The sequence below is a fragment of the Pseudoliparis swirei genome, chromosome 22, assembly GCF_029220125.1.
Source record: "Pseudoliparis swirei isolate HS2019 ecotype Mariana Trench chromosome 22, NWPU_hadal_v1, whole genome shotgun sequence".
NCBI lineage: Eukaryota > Metazoa > Chordata > Actinopteri > Perciformes > Liparidae > Pseudoliparis > Pseudoliparis swirei.
In genome coordinates, this window is record NC_079409.1 from 15,319,911 (window position 1) to 15,339,765 (window position 19,855).

General features: G+C 46.2%; 1 protein-coding gene across 2 annotated transcripts in view; it reads left to right on the forward strand.

The window, feature by feature from the left end:
- Window positions 1-19,855, forward strand: part of si:ch73-22o12.1 (nectin-2) — a 75,742-nt gene that overhangs the window by 28,753 nt on the left and 27,134 nt on the right. The window contains exons 2-7 of one of the 2 annotated variants that reach the window (XM_056445078.1): window positions 2,632-2,741; window positions 3,596-3,845; window positions 5,793-6,086; window positions 6,212-6,329; window positions 6,961-7,109; window positions 14,046-15,088. In XM_056445078.1, the coding sequence (XP_056301053.1) occupies window positions 2,632-2,741; window positions 3,596-3,845; window positions 5,793-6,086; window positions 6,212-6,329; window positions 6,961-7,109; window positions 14,046-14,614 (1,490 nt within the window). In that variant the 3' untranslated portion in view covers window positions 14,615-15,088. Of the gene's footprint in view, window positions 1-2,631; window positions 2,742-3,595; window positions 3,846-5,792; window positions 6,087-6,211; window positions 6,330-6,960; window positions 7,110-14,045; window positions 15,089-19,855 lie in introns of those variants that run through there. The other variant, XM_056445079.1, reaches the window with a different exon arrangement.

Below are 19,855 nucleotides of genomic sequence, written 5' to 3' on the forward strand. Positions count from 1 at the left end.
CTTTCCCCCCTTTCTCTGTTCCCAGGCAGTGTTTCTCACAAGGTCAGGTGTGCAGTGTTTTCTGCCTCACACCTCCCGTCACTTCTCCTCCTCTCCTCGCTCTGTTTCTCTTCACACTGTGCCAGCCCCACACACACACTTCTCCATTTTTAGTTTCCCCCTCGGTCTCTATTTTTCACCTACTTTCGTTCTCACTTCTTTCATATCTCTGGTCTAAATGTCTGTCTTTTGTCCCTCAGCTGTCTCCTATTAACCTTGTTTATAGCCCACATCGTCTCCCCTTCGAGAGCCTCCTCTTCTCTCAGGACGCTCTCTTTGCGCTCCCCCTTTCATTTTCTATTCCTGGCACCGTGTTCTCTTCAAACACTTTCATCCCCACTTTCCTTACACCCCCCCCCGCCTCCCATTCCACTCTCATCCTCCATCACTTTGGCATTCCTAGGCTGTCCCTCGTCTCCTCCTCGCACACTTCCTCTCCTCTTCCTCTCCTTCTTCCTTCCTGATTAATTTCCCCTCCAGACAAATGCTGGGAAATATGGAAATGTCAGTGTGACCGAGGAGGGGATCAGAGAGGACTGTGTTAATGTGTCACGACTGCTGCGGCGCAGTGTGCGTGGGCATGGTGCGCCTGCCAAAGACATAATGATGGGTGACGACACTTGGGAAGGTGACGTCTGACTACTCGAGGATGCTGAAGAGGGCAGTGTGCGCGCGCACACACTCGTTTGTTCGTGTGTGTTTGCATGTCACCTGCAGGCAGCCGAGCGACTGAAGTAGAGCGGCGGTGACATGAGGCTTCTGTTGCCACTCCCCTCCAAGCCTCTCCTTCTCTCCCTCCTCTGCTCCGTCTTACCCTTGAACCGTCTTTTATTCTCTAATCCCCCTAGTTCCCTCGTCTCTCTCTCTCTCCTTCTTTTTTGATATGACCAATGCTCTTTGAATATTTATACTGACATTTATTATTTCAAATGTCGGCAAAAGCCTGTGTCTCCGTCATCGCTGCTGTTCTCATGACACTGAGTCCCTGAGACTTCAGGGCTGGGATTTGGGGACTATCATGGAGGATGAAGACGTGCACGTCTTTGTATGTCTTGTGTGTAATATTCATTTCCCTGGGGCTGTCTCGAGTCTCAGAAGGCCAGCCCGTCTCTCCTCCGAGCTCTGGCAGGAGCTGACCTGTGTTGGCTCCACTCTTATTGCCTCAGAATGACAGACAACAGTCCCAGCTCGGCTCTGCCCCCACATTATGTGTGGACACAACAGCTGTGCGTGTGGTTGTGAGTGAGAATTTGTACATGTGCAGACAAGTGAGACCTGAGGCAGAGGAGCTAATAACCAGTCCCGCATTGTGTGATGACCTCTGACATTGTTCCACACGCTGAAGCAAGACGAGTAATCAACGGTTTCAAGCACCCTCCAACCCCGTTTTATTTTGCTCTGCTCCATCGTGTGGTAACCAGAGAGCAGCTTTAATTCCCAAAGCTAATCTGTAGTTAGTCAGACTAGTTCAGGTGTTTGTGTGTGTGTGTGTGTGTGTACTACTTGTGTGTGTATACTTTCACAGATATGCTCTTGTATGTGAGAGAGGAGTCCCTCTCTCCAGCCCAAGGAGGCTCTGCTGCTCCCTCAGGCTGCTGAGTGGTTGTCCGGAGGTTCCTCTGGGCTACCAGGGGATGTTTTGTGGTTGTAAATTGAGCCGGTCCTGGGAGAGCTGGTGTTATTCTAGGAAAGGCTTGTTTTCCTCCACTTTCCTTGTCTTTTGCTCCCTTTTCTTTTCCGCCGTATTGATAACTCTGATCTCCCTAGAGTAGAGCAGGTGTTCTGTTTATTGCTCGTCAAAAGAGAAAGACGGCACTGGCCTTTCTGCTTATCTCCTCGTCTATGAGTGTAATGTGTGTGTCCTCACCAGCCCCGCAGATCATATTCGTCTCACAACTGCTTTGGCTCAGCACAAACTGGTGGAACTAGTTCCGCAAGTAATTGTTTGTCTTAAGGGGAAATCGTTTCCTTAGTGCTGTTGTGTGTGTGTGCGTGCACTAGCATTCGCTCCAACACACACTCTGGCTGCAGACATTTTAAGTTGTGTATCTGCAGGTAATCCACTCTTATGAAAGAGGTGCCATCTTGCTGACACGCTTACTCATACAAGTAATTGCATTTTTAGAGCGACCTGGATTACACACACACACACGCAAACGTGGACAGATTGACGCTTTAAAGCGCCTTCTCTATTTCTGTTTCTCACACGCCCACTGACACAACGCGCTAAGAAAAGCATATTTATTTTGACTCTCAGGAATGTGTCAGCACAGCAAATGGCAGGCTACGGGAAAGCATAAACCATCCGGATGATTTATGACCTATGTGCAAAAGAGAAACCGATTTCTTGTTTGTTTGTTGCACATATCCCATTTTAAGCCTCTGTCCCCACACACAGCCAAGGAGAGGTACAGACTCTTGGCCTACTTGCCCTAATGCTGTCCTGTCTTGTACCACACACTTCCACCCTGTCCTCAATAATCAGCAGGCTTTGTACCAACACGACTCCTCTGCTCCCTTTCCTCGTCTCCTGCTAGTTTTTGTGAAAAATGGACATTGATGTTTCTCCCTCTCTTTCTCTCCTTGTCCTAGGCGTGTCCAGTCAGCGGGTGAAGGTGGAGCCAGAGGTGTTGTCGTATCCTGGCCAAACTGTCAACCTGCGCTGCGCCTTCACTGATGCCACTGGGATTCAGCTCACAATGGTCAGATACAGTCTTGATTTCATTTGTTTTTCTTTTTTTCAGTCAGGATTTGATTACTTCTTCATACAACTGCACTCGTATTGGCTCTAAACTTGGTTTGTGGGATGAAATTCTAATAAATGTCTGTTTCATCCCGAAATTGCAGCTCATTGTGCTGACTTCACACAGCACGAATTGTTGAAGTTGCTTGGGACTACAATTTGCTTTCACAATTGAAGCGAAAACATTGACTATTAAGCTAATACACAATGTAATATTTGACTAAACATGTGCCTATTTTGCTGTCGAATAAAGTATTTGTCAATTATGTATCAACCTGATTCTGCAGGTGTGTGAAACACAGTCCCACAGATAGATAAGAGCAATTCATTGCAATCAAAATAAACATAGACGCATAATACAGGTCCATGTCCCTTGTTTACCTATCCCATTAAACCTTAATCTAGCAAATCATAGCCCACAGAAAGGATCCCAAGGCTGGTTATAGTCTTTTCTTTTAAATCAGATGTTATGACTCCAAACAAACATTACTAACTTTCATTTTGCTTTCGGGGATTGGTTATGGTAATAGAAATACTTCTTAGTCGCATCTCAATGAAGTGGGAAGTATACAACTCTGTTTGGTTCCGCTAAGAGCAGCTGAGAGAGAGCAAGTGCTGCTCCGGAAAGTCACATCCATATTCATACCTGCTCCAATTCCTTGATTGTGATGCCGCTGTGTGTACACTGCCCCGCGGAGTTTACACAAAAATGGATGAGGTCTTAAAATGCTCTGCAGCGTTGCATACCAATGCCATGATAAATGAGGCCTGCCGTTGTTCCCTAACCACTGACCCCGTGCCCCTCCACCACAGGTCACGTGGATCTACGAGCCGAAGGACGGAGAAAGGATCAACATTGCTGTGTTTCACCCCAAGTTTGAGCCCAACTACCCCCTCTCGCCCGTGAAGGGCAGAGTCGGCTTCTCGCCCAGTCCGCCCAACGTGGCCAACCCCTCCATCGAGATCACCAATGTTAGGATGAACGATGAGGGGAAGTACATCTGCGAGTATGCCACCTACCCCATAGGCAACGAGCAAGGCATCACATACCTGGTCATGCTGGGTAGGTCACAAACAGAATCCATGGAATGTGTATATACAGACATTTCAAACCAGTGATTAAACTATGATAACTGCATTTTCACAACACAACTATTTTTTTATGTGCCAGGATAACCACAGAAGTTTAACAACAATTACCCCCGTTGGTATTAAACGCCAGGTGGTATAGCTCTAGCTTTGAGTGTACAGAAGCGGTTATGAATATAATGCACACAGTGGGTTGTGATTTTATGTCTCGGCCTGTCGAGGCAAACGCCAAAGCTGTTGAACCGTTCTGTTCCAACGGGGCTTCAAACCCATCACAGGTTTCTGCCTCCGAGGACATGAAATGTTGTTAAATGCTCCCTTTTAAAATATCTTTTTTATTGCATTAAGTTAAGTTCCACTTTTCATGCCTAAATTGTCACTTTAGTATTCTGAAAGATCTTTAGTTTGTCAAAGACTTTTTGACTGACTAATCAATCTATTCATTGTATAAAAGTCTAAGTAATTTAAAACAAGAGAACTGGCTGTATCATGGTGCCAGTCTCTCTCGTCGAGTTAAACTTCTTGAACCAGGGTCCATTGAAGCTGTTACTGTGTGTTAGTTAGGTGACACCAGCCGTCTTAACAAACTGGTTAGGAAGGCTGGCTCCATCATCGGCTGCCAGCTGGAGAACCTGGAACAGGTGGTGGAGAGGAGGACGTTGAAGAAACTTGTGTCCATATTGGACAACCCGGACCACCCTCTCCACCACCTCCTCCAGGGACAGAGGAGGACTTTCTCCAGACGTTTCCTCACGCTCCACTGCCACAAGGACAGATACAGGAGAACATTCCTGCCGACGGCTATGAGGCTCTACAACAGATCACCTCTTGCCAGATCATAGTGCAATAACTGCAATAATAACTCCATATACACTATGTTGATCTGCACTTCACACATTTCATTTATTTACACAACACACATACACACACATTTCATTTTCATTTACACTACACACATACACATACTTTGCATGTTGCACACTGTCTATATTTAATATTTTTATATTTAATTTAATTTTAGTCATTAGTATTGTATTGTGTATGCATATATGTTGTATATATACATATATATTTTACTTTGCATACATCTATATCTTTCATTCCTGTTTTTTATATTTTATTTTTTATTCTCGTGTGTTTAGTTTATTGGTGCTGCTACTGCTACGACAAATTTCCCCTTGGGGATTAATAAAGTATCTATCTAGTTATTTTATATCTAATATGCAAAGTAGTCTCCGTCCACCTCTGAAGCCATCTCCCTCCCCCAAAGGTAGCATGCAGGTTAAAAGCATGTCCAGTGAGGCTTAATTGCTATTTTAAGTGGTATTGTCAGATCAATTTTGTTCTTGTCAATGCAATAGAACCATTGCTCTAACCTTGGCCACCAGCGCCGCTCCTCACTCGCCAACTCATCTTGCCTCCCCGCCTCCCCTGAGGCACTGTATTGATCTGGCTGCTTGTCATGCCTGCTGTCAGCTCCTGTCCTTCTTGCTCTCCTCTGGTCCTCGTATCATGGAGGGAAATTGAGGAAGGAGGTAATGTAGAGAGGATGGGGGATGCCAGAGATCATGCAGTGACTTAGGAATTTGTGTATGGAAATGCACCGGACCAGTAATGGAAATAGTGCATCAACAGTGATGGGGAATAGATTAAAGAAATGTAGGGAGCGGAAAAGAAGATTTAGTGTTGGTACTAGTGCTTATCAATGTAGGCTCTGTACAGAAAATAAACCGGGGAGTGGGGGGGACGAGGGTCTTTGAGTTTTGGGATTTGTGTTTGCCAGGCTGCAGACTCCAATTGTTTATCAATAATGGTGCACATAATCTTCCTCTCATATGTCTTATTTCTATTTTATCTGTCTACATCCTTTAATCTTCTCTCTGCCACTCTGTGTCTCTCTCTCCCTTCACCCGTCCATCAGCGAAGCCCCAGAACTCTGCGTCCATCGTCACAGTGGAAGCAGGCAGCAAGCCGGTCGTTGTGGCGCGCTGCGAGTCCGTCGACGGCCGCCCCGCTGCCAAGATCTCCTGGGTGACCGCAGCCAGCGGCAATGGGACGACGGTGTCCAAGACGGGGGCCGACAACACGGAGACCATCAGCAGCGAGTACAGCATGATTCCCACAGCAGCAGACAACGGAGAAGACCTCAGCTGCGTGGTGGCGCACAGGACCCAGGTCAAACCGGAGAGCTTCCCGCTGAAGCTAGCAGTTCAGTGTAAGACACACAGCACCCAGCACGGGTCCATGAACTACTTTGCTTTTTACACTTTAACGTGGAGCGTGGAGTGACTAATTGAGTTCATTGCTGTTTTGTGTTTTCTCCTCCCTTCCGTCTCTCAGACGCCCCTCTGGTGACGATAGTGGGTTATGACAATAATTGGTATGTGGGTCGTACAAATGTGATGCTCACCTGCCAGGCTACCGGAAACCCTACTCCAACGACCACCCAGTGGAAGATGTGAGCATCCACACATCCATCATCATCATTATCTCTTTGTCTTGCTCCTTCTCGCTTTCCCATAGTTTCTTGCGTTCTCTTTTATCTCTTGTCCTCTCAATCTTTCGTACCTGTCATTCCCAGGTCCGCAGAGCGCCAATCGGCTCTTTCTATTCTTGCTACCACATCCCAGTGCTCTGATTATGGAGATAGCCGTATAATTTATCATAATGGACTCGAGATTTAGCCCTAGCATAATGAAAAGCACAATATGACTCAATTTCCCCTCCCCCCCCCCCCCCCACCGTATTATCAGCTATTAACGTAACTGTCGGAATCTAGAAAAAAAGCGAACCGAAAGTCTGCTTAAAAATCGCAGCGATACGTTTTTGTGCCCAGATCCAGCAGTTTTGATTCTCCTCCTGTCCCCGTCGTATTTTCCTTAACTGTGTGATAATGGATCGCCTTTTGAGGAAAAGGAGTACTAATAGGTTTTGCAGTGGAATTTGATGACATGGCACATTTCTGTAAAGGCACACATGTCTGTGCTCTCATTGTGCCCAGAGTTGAACAAACTACAATCCTATTCACTTTTTCTTTTTTGACCGTCTCTTCTTTTTTGTCTCATGCCTGAATGTTCATGTCCCTGCAGGATGTCAGGAGAGAAGCCCGACACGGTGCAGATCACAGACAACGTGCTGAAGGTGCTGAAGGTGGACGACGCGGTCAACACCACTTTTGTCTGCGAGGTCAAGAACCGCATCGGGATCGGCAGGGAGAAGGTCACGGTCATTGTTCGAGGTGAGTTTGAGGACACAAACAAGCACTCACACCGCCACGTGATCATGAAAGTAAATAAATGCATAGCATGTGCATAAACACTTGTTTTTTTAGATCCAGGTCAGATAACATTTAGAAATGCACTTACACCTGCTTTGAGTACAGCAATGTGTGCTTGTCACAAGTAAAAATAGTGTTCCTTTTTGCACTAAAGAATGACCATTAAAATCACTCCCGAGATCACGTATCCACCCAGTTTGTGTAATTAAGGTGCAAATGTCCGGCCACACAGATGAATTAGACGGTCGATGTTTCAGTGAAGCAGTTACCATTTCAGAAGTGAAATGAAAATCACATTTGTGGCTCACATGGGCCTCGTTTATCACCTAAAGCTTCCCCTGGAATATGAAAACATTTATATCCTCTCAACTGATCGACTGGAACCAAGTGCACTTTCATCACACATTTAGTGATGTGCGATGCTCAAATGTTTTCCTCAGGGACATACACACCTTGTTCTTCCTCACATGACACACACACACACGCACACACATTCTCTGTGCTGAGGACTGTCCTGGGTGTGTAGTGTAGGGCTAGAGGGTCCAGCTGCTCTGTCAGTGTGTGTTTTAGAGTGAGTATGTATGCGTGTGCTTTTTCTTTCTCCCTTTCAACTTTTAATATCTGTCCTTGTGTGTCCAATTAAGAATGCCCGTCACAGTTCCGTCTCTGGTGGCTGGGGCGTGATTACGCTCAGCTGTGGAGGTGTGTGGGGGAGTGGCTCAGGGAACAGGTGATGGGCCTAATTGGCCTCAGCTGTAGGGAATCAGGGTGATTATCTCTCTCCTATATCAGCTGCGAGGGAGATGGAGGGAGAAGACCAGCAGAGCAGACACTGAATAAAGTATCTTGCCAAACGTAACTCTACACGTCTTCATTCCTGGGTGCTGGGGGTGGATTGCGATGGGAGTTGGTACATGGTCTTTTTGCGTGCGCTCAAGAAAAGGAAACCAAACTTTCTATGCCTCAGCGAAAATCGAGGTCTGTCTTTTGACTTTGTACACCGCTCGGCATTTACAAAGCGTTTTTTACACGGTGTTCAGCGGCGGTTCACATTGGGAGCGGCGCACAAAGACGAGATGATGTTTCCGCTTCTTCTTTATTTTTTCTCAAATGAGAGGGTGCGGTGCGCCCCCAGAAGTCCTGATCACAGGAGATACTGAATAGCTTCTTGACAGTCCCCTTGGCCATCACTGACAGGAGAGACTAAAGCGAGGCGAATGAGAGCATTCATAGCAGTCAGCGCCTTGAAGATGAGGCTCAATCACTACGAGTGATGCGTTTAACTCTCGGTGACACCGTTGACTTTCAAATGAAGTGGATTTCCTTGCTTTGGGTTTAGCTGAGACGTGTTGAGCGCTGATGCATCGTCGCTCTATGCGCGTTTGCTGGTTCATATGTGCGATATGTTATGTGTGTGTTTAGGTGTGTATGTCCGTCTGTGTAGCTTGTTGTACCATCCAGAATGGTGCCAGTTTCTATTTTAATACTTCCAACCCCTCTGTTCTGCAACATGTTGAGCTGCACCTCTCAACAAGGTTCACTCCTGCATTTCCCTTCATACAAAACACATTGCCTCCTTTTCTTTTCTGCCTGCACTTAACCGGAAGTCATTTCCTGCTGACAGTGGGGTGTATCGTGCCCGCAATGGGGAGCTGGAGGGGAGAATGTTTCTCAGGTAGTTCCAGTTTAAGAGCAACCCAGCTACTACATGCCCTCATTTTTTTTAACTTTCCTTCTTCTATTTGCTCGGTTTCTGCTCATTTCTTCTTTTCTTTCTCTCTCGAATCCCCCCCCATCCCATCTTTCCTCAAGTCCCCTGGCTCCTCATGGTGCCACAGCATGCATCACCACTCCTCTGGGGCCATTCTGTACTGCTGCACAGGAGCGGAACTGGCTTCTGTAGCACAAAGGATGTCACCGTCTCCTGCTGTGTATTACAAGCAACAAGCACGGGAGGCATAAGGATCGAGGGAGCAGAGGGAGGGAGACGGGAGGCGGCTGCTTTTCGACTAAAAAGACAGAACGTGCACCAGGATAAATTGGTGCCAGCATGCTCTCGTCACATTGAGGGAGAGAGCAGATGCTGACGGCGTTTCAAACTCCCATGGGAATCTTGTGCCACTGCAACCCATCTCCTCTGCTATTGGCCTCCACTATCTCTGCATAGCGTGTGTCTGTCTGTCTCCAAGCCTCTCAGAGCGGATCAGTCACCCTTTGCTGCTTCAGCTTCTGGCTGCTTCTCTCCTCATTCCACCATCCGCTCCCTCCTTCCTCTGTGTTTTATCCGACCTTTTTTACTCTCATTCTTCATCACACTTTCTCCTTTTCTTTTGCTTGCTCTCTCCTTTTTTGCTTCCCTGGTCTCTTCCAGTGTTGCACTTCCCACAGTTTCCTTGTCCTATCATCTCCTCTTGTGCTCTCTTGGCTGTCCACCTCCTCCGTCACACTTCTCTCTTACTCACTGGCAGAAGAGGAGGAGGAGGATTAGATGCGAGCTAAATTTGCCGGCAGTTAAGAGGTGGCTGAGGCAACCAGTGAGTGTCAGAGTTAAGATGGGTTTGTTGTCGGCAGAGAGATGGGGAGAAGTGTCTCAGAAATAGATTGAGTTTGTTGGTTGGAGTGAAATGAAAGAGTGGATGATCCTCGAAAAGATGCAGAATGACTCCAGATGGGAGAGCGATGCAGACCTGTGGAGGCTAATGTGAATGTGTGTAGACAAACGGGGCTAAGAGGGGCCGACGGGCGTGGAATGGCCAGCACCTGCTCCATAGCAGGTCCCCACCACCCCCACTCCTCTCTCCCCCACAGCTGCCGACACACACCCATACATCTACACACGTGTGTGTGTGTGTATGTTGGTGTTTGCCCAAATCCTCTGCCCTCCGCCTTGTCCCGTGCGGAGGCAGAGGGAGGGATGGATGTCATCTCCTCGTCTTCGATCCATGCTGCTAACTCACACAGAAGTATTCTACCCCTGTTCCCCTCTGCTTTCTTTTGATTTATCTCTCCCTCGCTATCTCTTTTGCTGCAGTTTGCTCTTTTCATTGCATCTCTCATCCTCACAGTTAGCATATGCTCTCCTCATCCTCCTTATCTCTCACAGGTTGTCTTTCAGCCTCCGCAAGTCTGGCGCTGATCTCCCGCTCAGAAGAGACTCCTGCCCTCAGCATTCTCTCTCTCTCTGTGTCTCTGTCTCCCCCCTCTTTAAGCTTAACCCTTTAAAACCAGTAGCTCTTCCTTCTTCTTCTTCTTCACAGCTTAGTCATCCCCATCTCTTCATCCATCCCTCCATTCCAGTCTCCTCTCGCTGGAGTTCTTGTGTGGCTAACCACCCCCCACATTGTTTATCTACATGGGTGCATCAGCTGAACCTCAAAAAGGTGAAATGTCCCCAATCTGAGGGCTCGGCTCGTCAGTTCAACGGGAAATACATTTCTTCTCAATACGGTGCATTCTCTCCAATTTTGAGACTCAAGAGAAAAGGGCTTGGAGAATTTCCTGCACTGGGTTTGGATGTGTGTGTCTGCCTGTATCTGTCAGTGTGTGTCTCCGGCCATGCGAAAACGGCTGTGGAACAGGTCTGATGGAGCCAAGTCTCCCTCCAGCATGCTACTGGCCCCGTGCCCACGCCTCATTAGCACACACACAGCTCTCTTCAATAAGTTAACATGCTGACAGAATACTACTAAGCCATGCGCTGTGTGTGTGTGTGTGTGTGTGTGTCCATGCATGTTTTTGGGAGGCTGCAGTAGACGTTACTTTCGCTCCATCTCTTTCATTACTTGCGGTCACTTGGACGGTTGTGCTGGACACGACTATATAGGAATGAATTCAGTCTTTTAGGCTTCCACAGTATGTGGTTAACTGTAGTTTTGCATGTTTTTTTTTATTCCCCCCCCCCCCTCCTTGTTATCCACACAGCATGCATAGTGCATGTTTTTCTGCTGGCTCATCCAGCAGCATGTGTTTCGAAGATGTCCTCTCCTCACCCACGAAGATAAACTAACATCAATCTCTTGAATCTTATAAGCGTTGTCTCTAGAAGGGGAGAATAAAACATGAATTATCACCCGCGACAGGATTTAAAATCACCGGCATAGACTTTGAGAGACACTAAAGAACTGACTTGATCGACGCATTAAAAATAATTGGATGAGAGGAATTTAAGGGGCATTTGCATTTCATTTTCGGCGTAACTCCCTTTGAGGCAACAATGTGCGGCAGCATCCGTCTCCAAATTTGCAGAGGGATGGTTGCCACGCTGCCGGTGCCAGAGCGCCACGGAGCCCGAGGTGATAATGCATTTCTTGTGTTCCTGTTACAAGTGGACACTGAGGGCTAGCTCTCACTCTCATGTGTGTGAACAGGAATGTTTAGCACTGCTCTCGGAGAATAGGAGGGTAGGGAGTCCGTGTGCTTGGGGAGACGGCTGTGAAAAATTGAAAGAAAGAGAAAATATCTTTTATTTTTTCCCCCTAGGCATATGTTAAAAATGAAGCGCATAGGAGAAAAGTGGCATGTGAAATACAAACATACGACGGGCAGAATCGATTTTTCGGGGACACAGACCGCTGGTGGAGTGGAGGCGAGGCAGAAGTGGAAGAAGGGTTAGTGGAGGGGATGAAGAGGATGAGTGGAGCATAGGTGAAGACTACTACTTCTTCTTTTGACACAAATCAGTTTTATAAGAGTAATTCTGTCAACTCTCTGTACACTTAACACCATTTTAAATAGAAATGACAATTTCAAATTCAGGCAGGGATTTCAGCTGCAGCGTCCGCCGTTTAATCCTCCGCAGCGGCTGGTGAAAGTGCAGCGAGTGGAAAGTAAAGCCAGAGGAACCGACGGGATGGTCAGCTTAGCCAAGGGTTCTTGGTTTTATTGTGTAGCTCATCCGCCCAAACCTGAAGGAAGCGGGAACGCTTAAAAATGATGGATAACAAAAAATACTTTATTCCATGAGAATAATATTTTTTTCATCGATGTGTAGTAAAATGAAATAATGTGGCTTATTCCATCTGGGACATGAAGTGTCCAAAATGAAAAAAACAAGAAAATCAAATAGAAAAAACATTTTATCATACAAGAAATAGCCTTGGCTCTAAACTTGAATACTTTGAACCCTTTGCAAAGTATATGAATGATATATATTCAGGCATAAATATTCCCCTGTATGAAAAGCTCTTACAGCTCTGAATGGAAAAAAAAAGTTGTTCCAAAATCATCTTTTGTAATAAAGTCCGAGCGGTACGTCCATCAAACTAAAGTGCTTCTCCTTACTATCACAGTTGTTATTGCTTGTACATATTTACTTGTCTGTGATTTGGAGAACATGTTTGTTCAAAGGGTTTCGCAGTCCAGTGAATGCGAGCAGCATGAGCGGAGCTGACCCTCAACTCCCTGCCCACTGAGTTATAGATGATGACTACATGGGGGAAACGGTCACAGGGTCTACGGGGAGTTGTCTTAGTCCCAGAAAGCACTTAGAGCCCTGAACCCGTGGCTCGAGAAGCCTGTGCAAAGCAGTAACACTGTCATGGTTCTGCTCGAGGCTTCACTCGCTAGGCGGGTCTTAACTCTGCTCGACTCGATACCGTCTGAGTAACGACCGAGATGTGTCCTGAAAGCTGGTTTGCCGAATTGTGATCCTGATTGAGACGGGAATCATCATTTTGCTGATTTTCCACAATTGTATATATTTTCTAGGCTGTATGGCTGCAAACATAACCATTGCATTTTTATTTGATTTTAGAAACGCATTCCTCAAAGTAAGGAATGAAGTGAAAACAGTATTTTTGGTGTGGGTGTGTTATTGCCACAGTAAATTTCAACGATACCGAGCCAAAGTGTTAACTGGTGGTTTCCTTCTCTGCAAACCAGTTTATTTGTTGCTGTTTAAATACCTGCTCTGAAGTATTGTACTAATATCACTGCAGAGGGAAGTCGAGGGAGTGTGAGTTCAGACTGCGTGGCTGACGAGTCATATGGGACTCCTCCTGTACCTCGCTCTGGAGATACACAAACAGAAAGACTGTGCATTGGACCGTGGAGCCTAGTTTTACTTACACCCTCCTCATCCAGTGAAAACCTCATCCAGTGAAAACCTTTCATTTAATTCAAAATGAACCTAAAATGGCTTCTTCTCTTGTGGATGCAACGTGTACCCCGGCAGTCGTGACTACATTATTGGAGCTAATTGGCGCCTTTTTGCTCACAGGGTTTGCCAAAGTTTCGCTCTGCTCAATGCTCATGGCTTCCAGGAAGAGTTGTCATTCCACAAGTCACTCCACCTCCTCCTCCTCCTCTCCAACATCCACTCTTCAATCCATCATTATCCTCCTCTGCTGCATGGCCTCCACCCGTTTTTCCCCTGCACGCGCCGTTCCCTGCTCCTTCAGAAAGTGTATGAGTGTGTGGTTTCCCGCCCCACCACCCCGCCCCCCCCTTGCCTTGACTTGCCTTGTGATTTGTGGTGAGCCTTGGATGGACCCTGGCCGTTGAAGGGCAACCAGGGGAGACGAGGCTGTGTCGTTGCCATGACGCGGCTGTGGGAATTGGGACAAGAGCAGCTCTGAGGGAGAGGAGGAAATGTCAGTGTAGGAAGAGGCTCAGCACACACACACACACACACACACTTATGACTGTACTGACACCTCAGCACTCTTGCACACTTCACTGAATACAATTGAGTCCAGCACCACTGACGTCCTCCAACTCCTACCTTTCTCTTTTTCCTCCACATTACCCTTTCTTCCCTTTTCCTCTTTGTGCCGTCTCTATTTCCCCCCTGCCCTCTCACCACGTTTCACACTGTTCTCTTTTTTTCTTCTCGCTTTTCTCAACCATATTCTTTTTTTCTTCTTTTTTCTCCCTCCCTGCCTCTCCTCCCTCCTACAGAGCCCTCAGTGAACCCATCCAATGCCGGCGTGGTGGCAGGAGCTGTGATTGGCTCCCTGCTGGCCCTCCTTTTGGTCGCCGCTCTCATCGCCGTGCTCGTCACCCGTAGCCACAGGCAACAGCAGGGTTACCGCTCCAATGGCGGCTCTGACATGAAGACGCGCGTGTTTGGCGGCGGCAAGAAGGCCAGCAAAACGGCACGGGTGGCGGTGCGGGCGGGCAACAACAACGGCCCCGTATACGTTTACGACGAGAACTCATCCCACCAGGGCCTCGGAGAGAAAAACAACCACCACCAGCCGCTCACCATTGGGGGCCGGCCTGAAGTCGTTGCCACGACTCCCACCGCCCAAGACATCCTGCTGAGCAATGAATTGGATGACGGGGAGAGGAGGAAGTTTGATGAGCTGGAGGAGGATGAGAGGTATGACCAATTCACCGGAGGGGCCCCCATCCTGCAGCTTCGCCCACCGCACGACCAGGACGATATGATCGGAGATTACATGGATGACGACATGGAGTCCCAGCGCGACGGATCCGTCATCTCACGGACTGCTGTTTACGTATAGAGGAGGAGAGGCGGAACGGAGGAGGAGGAGAAGAAAAAGGAGGGAGGGAGGATTCCTCCCGAGGATTCTGTGGCGTCAGGGTCGTGTCCCTGTCTGTGAGAGAAAATAATACCACGTTTATTTTTTGAAAATTAATTTGAAACATAGCCTCCTATTAATCACAGTGCAGCCCCAGAATGGACTGAGCGAACAGGAGGGTGTGGACCGGTATTCTGGAAAGAGCGTTGCTGTTATCTGGCCCCTAAGAAGTCTCTCACACTGCTTCTGCTCATCACTTTCACTGGGACCTCGACAAGGACTCTAGACAGACGGACTCAAACGGAGAAACTGTGTAGAATAATGGAATCATGAAACCGGCTCGGCAACATCTTCACTCGTCTCTTCACCAGAACTGTAGACGTGGTTGTCAAGCAGTTACGTGTTGCCGGCTGTCTCCTGGGGGGAAACCTTTTTGTTTTGGTAATGCAGTGGGCCGTGACAGCAGGTGGGTAGTTAGTAGCATGGGGTGGGGGGGGGGATGTCTTAAAGGTATAGACCGTAGCCAGCAGGTAATTTTAGAGAAGAGAACGCGTTTGCTCCAGTCGACTGGTGAGCTCTCATTTCCACTCTCTCTGCCTTCCTCTCACACTTCTCTGCTAACTATCAGACACGCTTGACTTGTCACCATTTAAAAAGAACGCTAGGTCCTTATGTGCGGCACAAATACCAGAGCATCTGAACTCCACTAAGTAGTTCTGCACAGGGTTCGAGCCGATCGCTCAACAAGCTTGCAAACTGTTGTCCTGTGCCTGGAGGTGAGAGATGGTAAGCAGGAGATGAGGGAGTGAGGTGTCGTCAATCTGACAGGGTCAAAGGAGAGAGAGAGAGAGAGAGAGAGAGAGGGGTGCAGGAGGGCTAGAGAGGAGCGTGTCTGTTCTTTTCTCCTCCTCCTCCTCATCCCTGTCTCTTCAGAGCACTCCTGACAGGAGGAGCTTGATTGGTAATGAGCCGTGAAGTCGCTCGCTTAGCTGGGACCAACAGATTGCCACCACTTATCGTTCATGACGTAGCAATTGCTCCCCCTCCCACCTCCATCGTTCCTCTTTCACTCGCTCTTTCTCTTCATCCCTCTTTTCCAGTGTTTATGGGGAGTTTATGATTTATCCGGTGGTGTTGAGGTCAGGGCCACAGAGAGCAGTGGCATATTTTACTGCTCCTAATTTGTCAAACGCCCTACTTGCTCTATTCCAGCCACGACAGCTCTGACACGCTAGACCTGACGAATCCACCTGGCCGGACATAACACTAGGCTGCCCCCCCAAGTGGTCAGGTTAGGATAGGTTTTCTCTGTACATGTTATATTTCTTTCCCTTAGCGGAAGGCGTTGAATGCAGTGAATTGATCGGGACACATAAAAGGAAGCTCCAGGAGTCATATTGACGAACGGGCAACAAGCGGGGCAACGGCCCTTTATGATGCAGCTTCAAGGATGATTGTCTCCTGACTGTTAATTCATCCTTCTAACGAGCCACCAGAGGCCTGCTCAGGCGAATAGTAATGCGTGGCTACTGCCTCCATCTGTATGCGTCACCGTATCTATGTAGGCACTGGATGACTGATGGACAATCTGAGAGAAGTCCTACTCTAGCTCCTCTAATCATGCTGTTCCTGTCCTTCTAATCCCCCCCCTAGCTCACTGGGAAGCGGGGGGGTGCAGCTCTCGATGACGGTATCGCCCTCTTGTAAGACCCAGCAAAGATCTGGGTTGCAGTTCGCTGCAGGTCATTAGGTCAAATGCAGGGAGACGCATTGCCAAGAGCAAGGGTGGCTGCGCTTGCCTGCATTTCCTCTCACAGCCGTTTTTAACCTTGAGCTAGAGCGGTGAGAAGCACCGGAACGAGGCACAGGCCGAGCAGCGCTAGTTCCCCATTGTGATGGCTTTGAGAGAGGTGGAGAGAGAGCAAGAGACAAAAGGGAGATGACGGAAGCAGAGAGGGCTTTCAGTGTTTGAGTACCGTCTAATATTGTAAGCCAGTGTGTTCAATAGGATTATTGTCTAATGGCCTTAGCTTATACATAAATGCAGCTCCTGTCAACCTGGGGTACAGTAATTTGACTGAACACAGCTGATTTGTCACAACCACTCAAAAAAAGAAAAGGAAAAAAAATGCTTTTACTTATTTCTGCACTTGTGAGTGTAACCGCAACGATGAGTAATATGAAATACTTGGTTTTTGGGGTCAAAATAGCGACAAAACTGTTGTATGTACATTTTGGTGTGAGGTATCTGTGTACTATATGTGTAAGCAACTTTATTTTTCTTGTGAAAATGTGGATATATTCGATGGAGCCAGTGTTGCCAGTGTTGTGGAAGTCCAGAGGAAGGTGTTGTGGGTCGGCTAAGCCTAAAGTTCAAATGTCTCTGATGGCATTCAGAATGTAATTTTTAATCTCATGAGTACCTCGGTGGTTTGGATGTTAAAACATGCTGGGCCGACTGAGCCCAGTTTGCCTAAAGAGTCCATTTGTATTGGTGAAAAAAATAATTATAACCGCTTGTATTATGTTTTTGTTGGCATTGCCTGCATCTCCACATAATAAGCACACGGTGTGTTTTTTGCACAATTGGCTTCTCTCTCCTCGTCAAAACGGACACCACGCACAAAGCAAAGATACCCACAATGCTCATCATTTATCAGGTGGATGGTAACCACATGATGGTCTGTGTTGAGTCAACTCTGTTTGTGTGTATCGTAGTGTTGGTGATGCTCTGGGGGTGGGGGGTGGGGGGGATTCGGGATACCTCTCGCTTCCAGCAATAGATAAATAGAAAAAAATGAAATGTACACACTTATTTTATCCCCATGGGGAGACTCTTCTCTGCAGTTGACCCATCCTTAGTTGATAAGGAGCAGTGGGCTGCAGTGAAACACCCGGGGTTCAGCGTCTTGCTCATGGAACTAATGGGGAGCGGGGATGGAAGCGGGAACCTTGCGGCTCGACCACACTTCCCTTTGAGCTACAGCCAGAGTTACCAGAGTAGCCGCCACTTGTCACCATAGAAAACTGGCAACCTGAAGATATTGCTGTGCAATTTGAAGACTCGCTCTTTAACGCACACTTAAATATAGACGCAGAATGCAGAGAAACATTCGCCCACACACAAACACCCCTCAGTCACTCTCATTACGCTCACTCCCACAGCCAAACTGTGCAGAAGACACCTCATACCTGACAAGTCTGCCATCTCCTGACATAATCCCACACAAATGTATTCGCAAGCTGCACACCAAAACAGATACGCACATGCACACATGCACGCACACGCACACACACGCACACACACGCACTCCTTTCTCCTCTTCGTGCTCAGTGGCTCTGTCAGGACATGTTCCGAGGCCTGCTGCTGTGGAAGGAGCTGCAGCACGATGTGTCGCCGGCTTCGCTGCATTCTATTCCCCCGAAAAAGTCCAAACTGATCCAGGATCACCTGAATGACCATGTAGAACGGAGGCGACTACACATTTAGCGGCGCACCTTTCACCTCGTATTTGAGAAACCGGCTTTTTAGGAAGCGGTTTGCCCGTTCAACTTTTGTTCCCCACGAGGATTATATCTTTCATAAACATGCCACCGCATGACCTGCTCCCCGTCCCGGATCCACAACACTCGTCTCCAAAATGTTGTTTTTGACTTTTCTCACTTCAGCCACCTCCTCCACCACGACCGCCTCCGCAAGACACGCACACGCACACTCACCGCTGTCACCCACCTCAGCATCAAGTAAGGCTTGTCGGACAAAAGGCTATTGGAGGAATCATGATCCTGGCCCGGGTCTTGCACAAAAGCACAAGGTTATGTAGTCAAAACAAACTATATATATATCTATATATATATATTCAGGACTGTCTCAGAAAATTAGAATATTGTGATAAAGTTCTTTATTTTCTGTAATGCAATTAAAAAAACAAAAATGTCATGCATTCTGGATTCATTACAAATCAACTGAAATATTGCAAGCCTTTTATTCCTTTAATATTGCTGATTATGGCTTACAGCTTAAGAAAACTCAAATATCCTATTTCTAAATATTAGAATATCATGAAAAAGTATACTAGTAGGGTATTAAACAAATCACTTGAATCGTCTAATTAACTCGAAACACCTGGAAACACATTTTCAAATGTTTGATTTTGTTTTGCTGTTATAAATCTTTTTTTTAACTTGGGCTGAGGAAATATTCAAATTTTATGAGATAGGATTTTAGAGTTTTCTTAAGCTGTAAACCATAATCAGCAATATTAAAAGAATAAAAGGCTTGCAATATTTCAGTTGATTTGTAATGAATCCAGAATGCATGACATTTCTGTTTTTTTAATTGCATTACAGAAAATAAAGAACTTTATCACAATATTCTAATTTTCTGAGACAGTCCTGTATATATGTATGTATGTATACTATTATATATATAATATGAATATAATATATATTATATATATATTATAGTATTATATATATTTATAATTGAGAAGAAAAATATATATACAGGACTGTCTCAGAAAATTAGAATATTGTGATAAAGTTCTTTATTTTCTGTAATGCAATTAAAAAAAACAAATGTCATGCATTCTGGATTCATTACAAATCAACTGAAATATTGCAAGCCTTTTATTCTTTTAATATTGCTGATTATGGCTTACAGCTTAAGAAAACTCTAAAATCCTATCTCATAAAATTTTAATATTTCCTCAGACCAAGTTAAAAAAAAGATTTATAACAGCTGAGTGTTTGTCAAGGCTCAGGAAACCCTTGCAGGTGTTTCGAGTTAATTAGACAATTCAAGTGATTTGTTTAATACCCTACTAGTATACTTTTTCATGATATTCTAATATTTAGAGATAGGATATTTGAGTTTTCTTAAGCTGTAAGCCATAATCAGCAATATTAAAAGAATAAAAGGCTTGCAATATTTCAGTTGATTTGTAATGAATCCAGAATGCATGACATTTTTGTTTTTTTAATTGCATTACAGAAAATAAAGAACTTCATCACAATATTCTAATTTTCTGAGACAGTCCTGTATATCCCCCCCCCCAGAAAGCCACATAGTGTTGTAACTTCTTCTGCTCCAAACGTTTGATGTCTAATCAAAGCCTTAACATCTCCCATCTTACTCGCATAAAAGAAAGAAAAAAAGAAAACCTCCCTATGTACATAGTATAAATATATAAATATGTAGCAGAGAAAAAGATATTACTAATT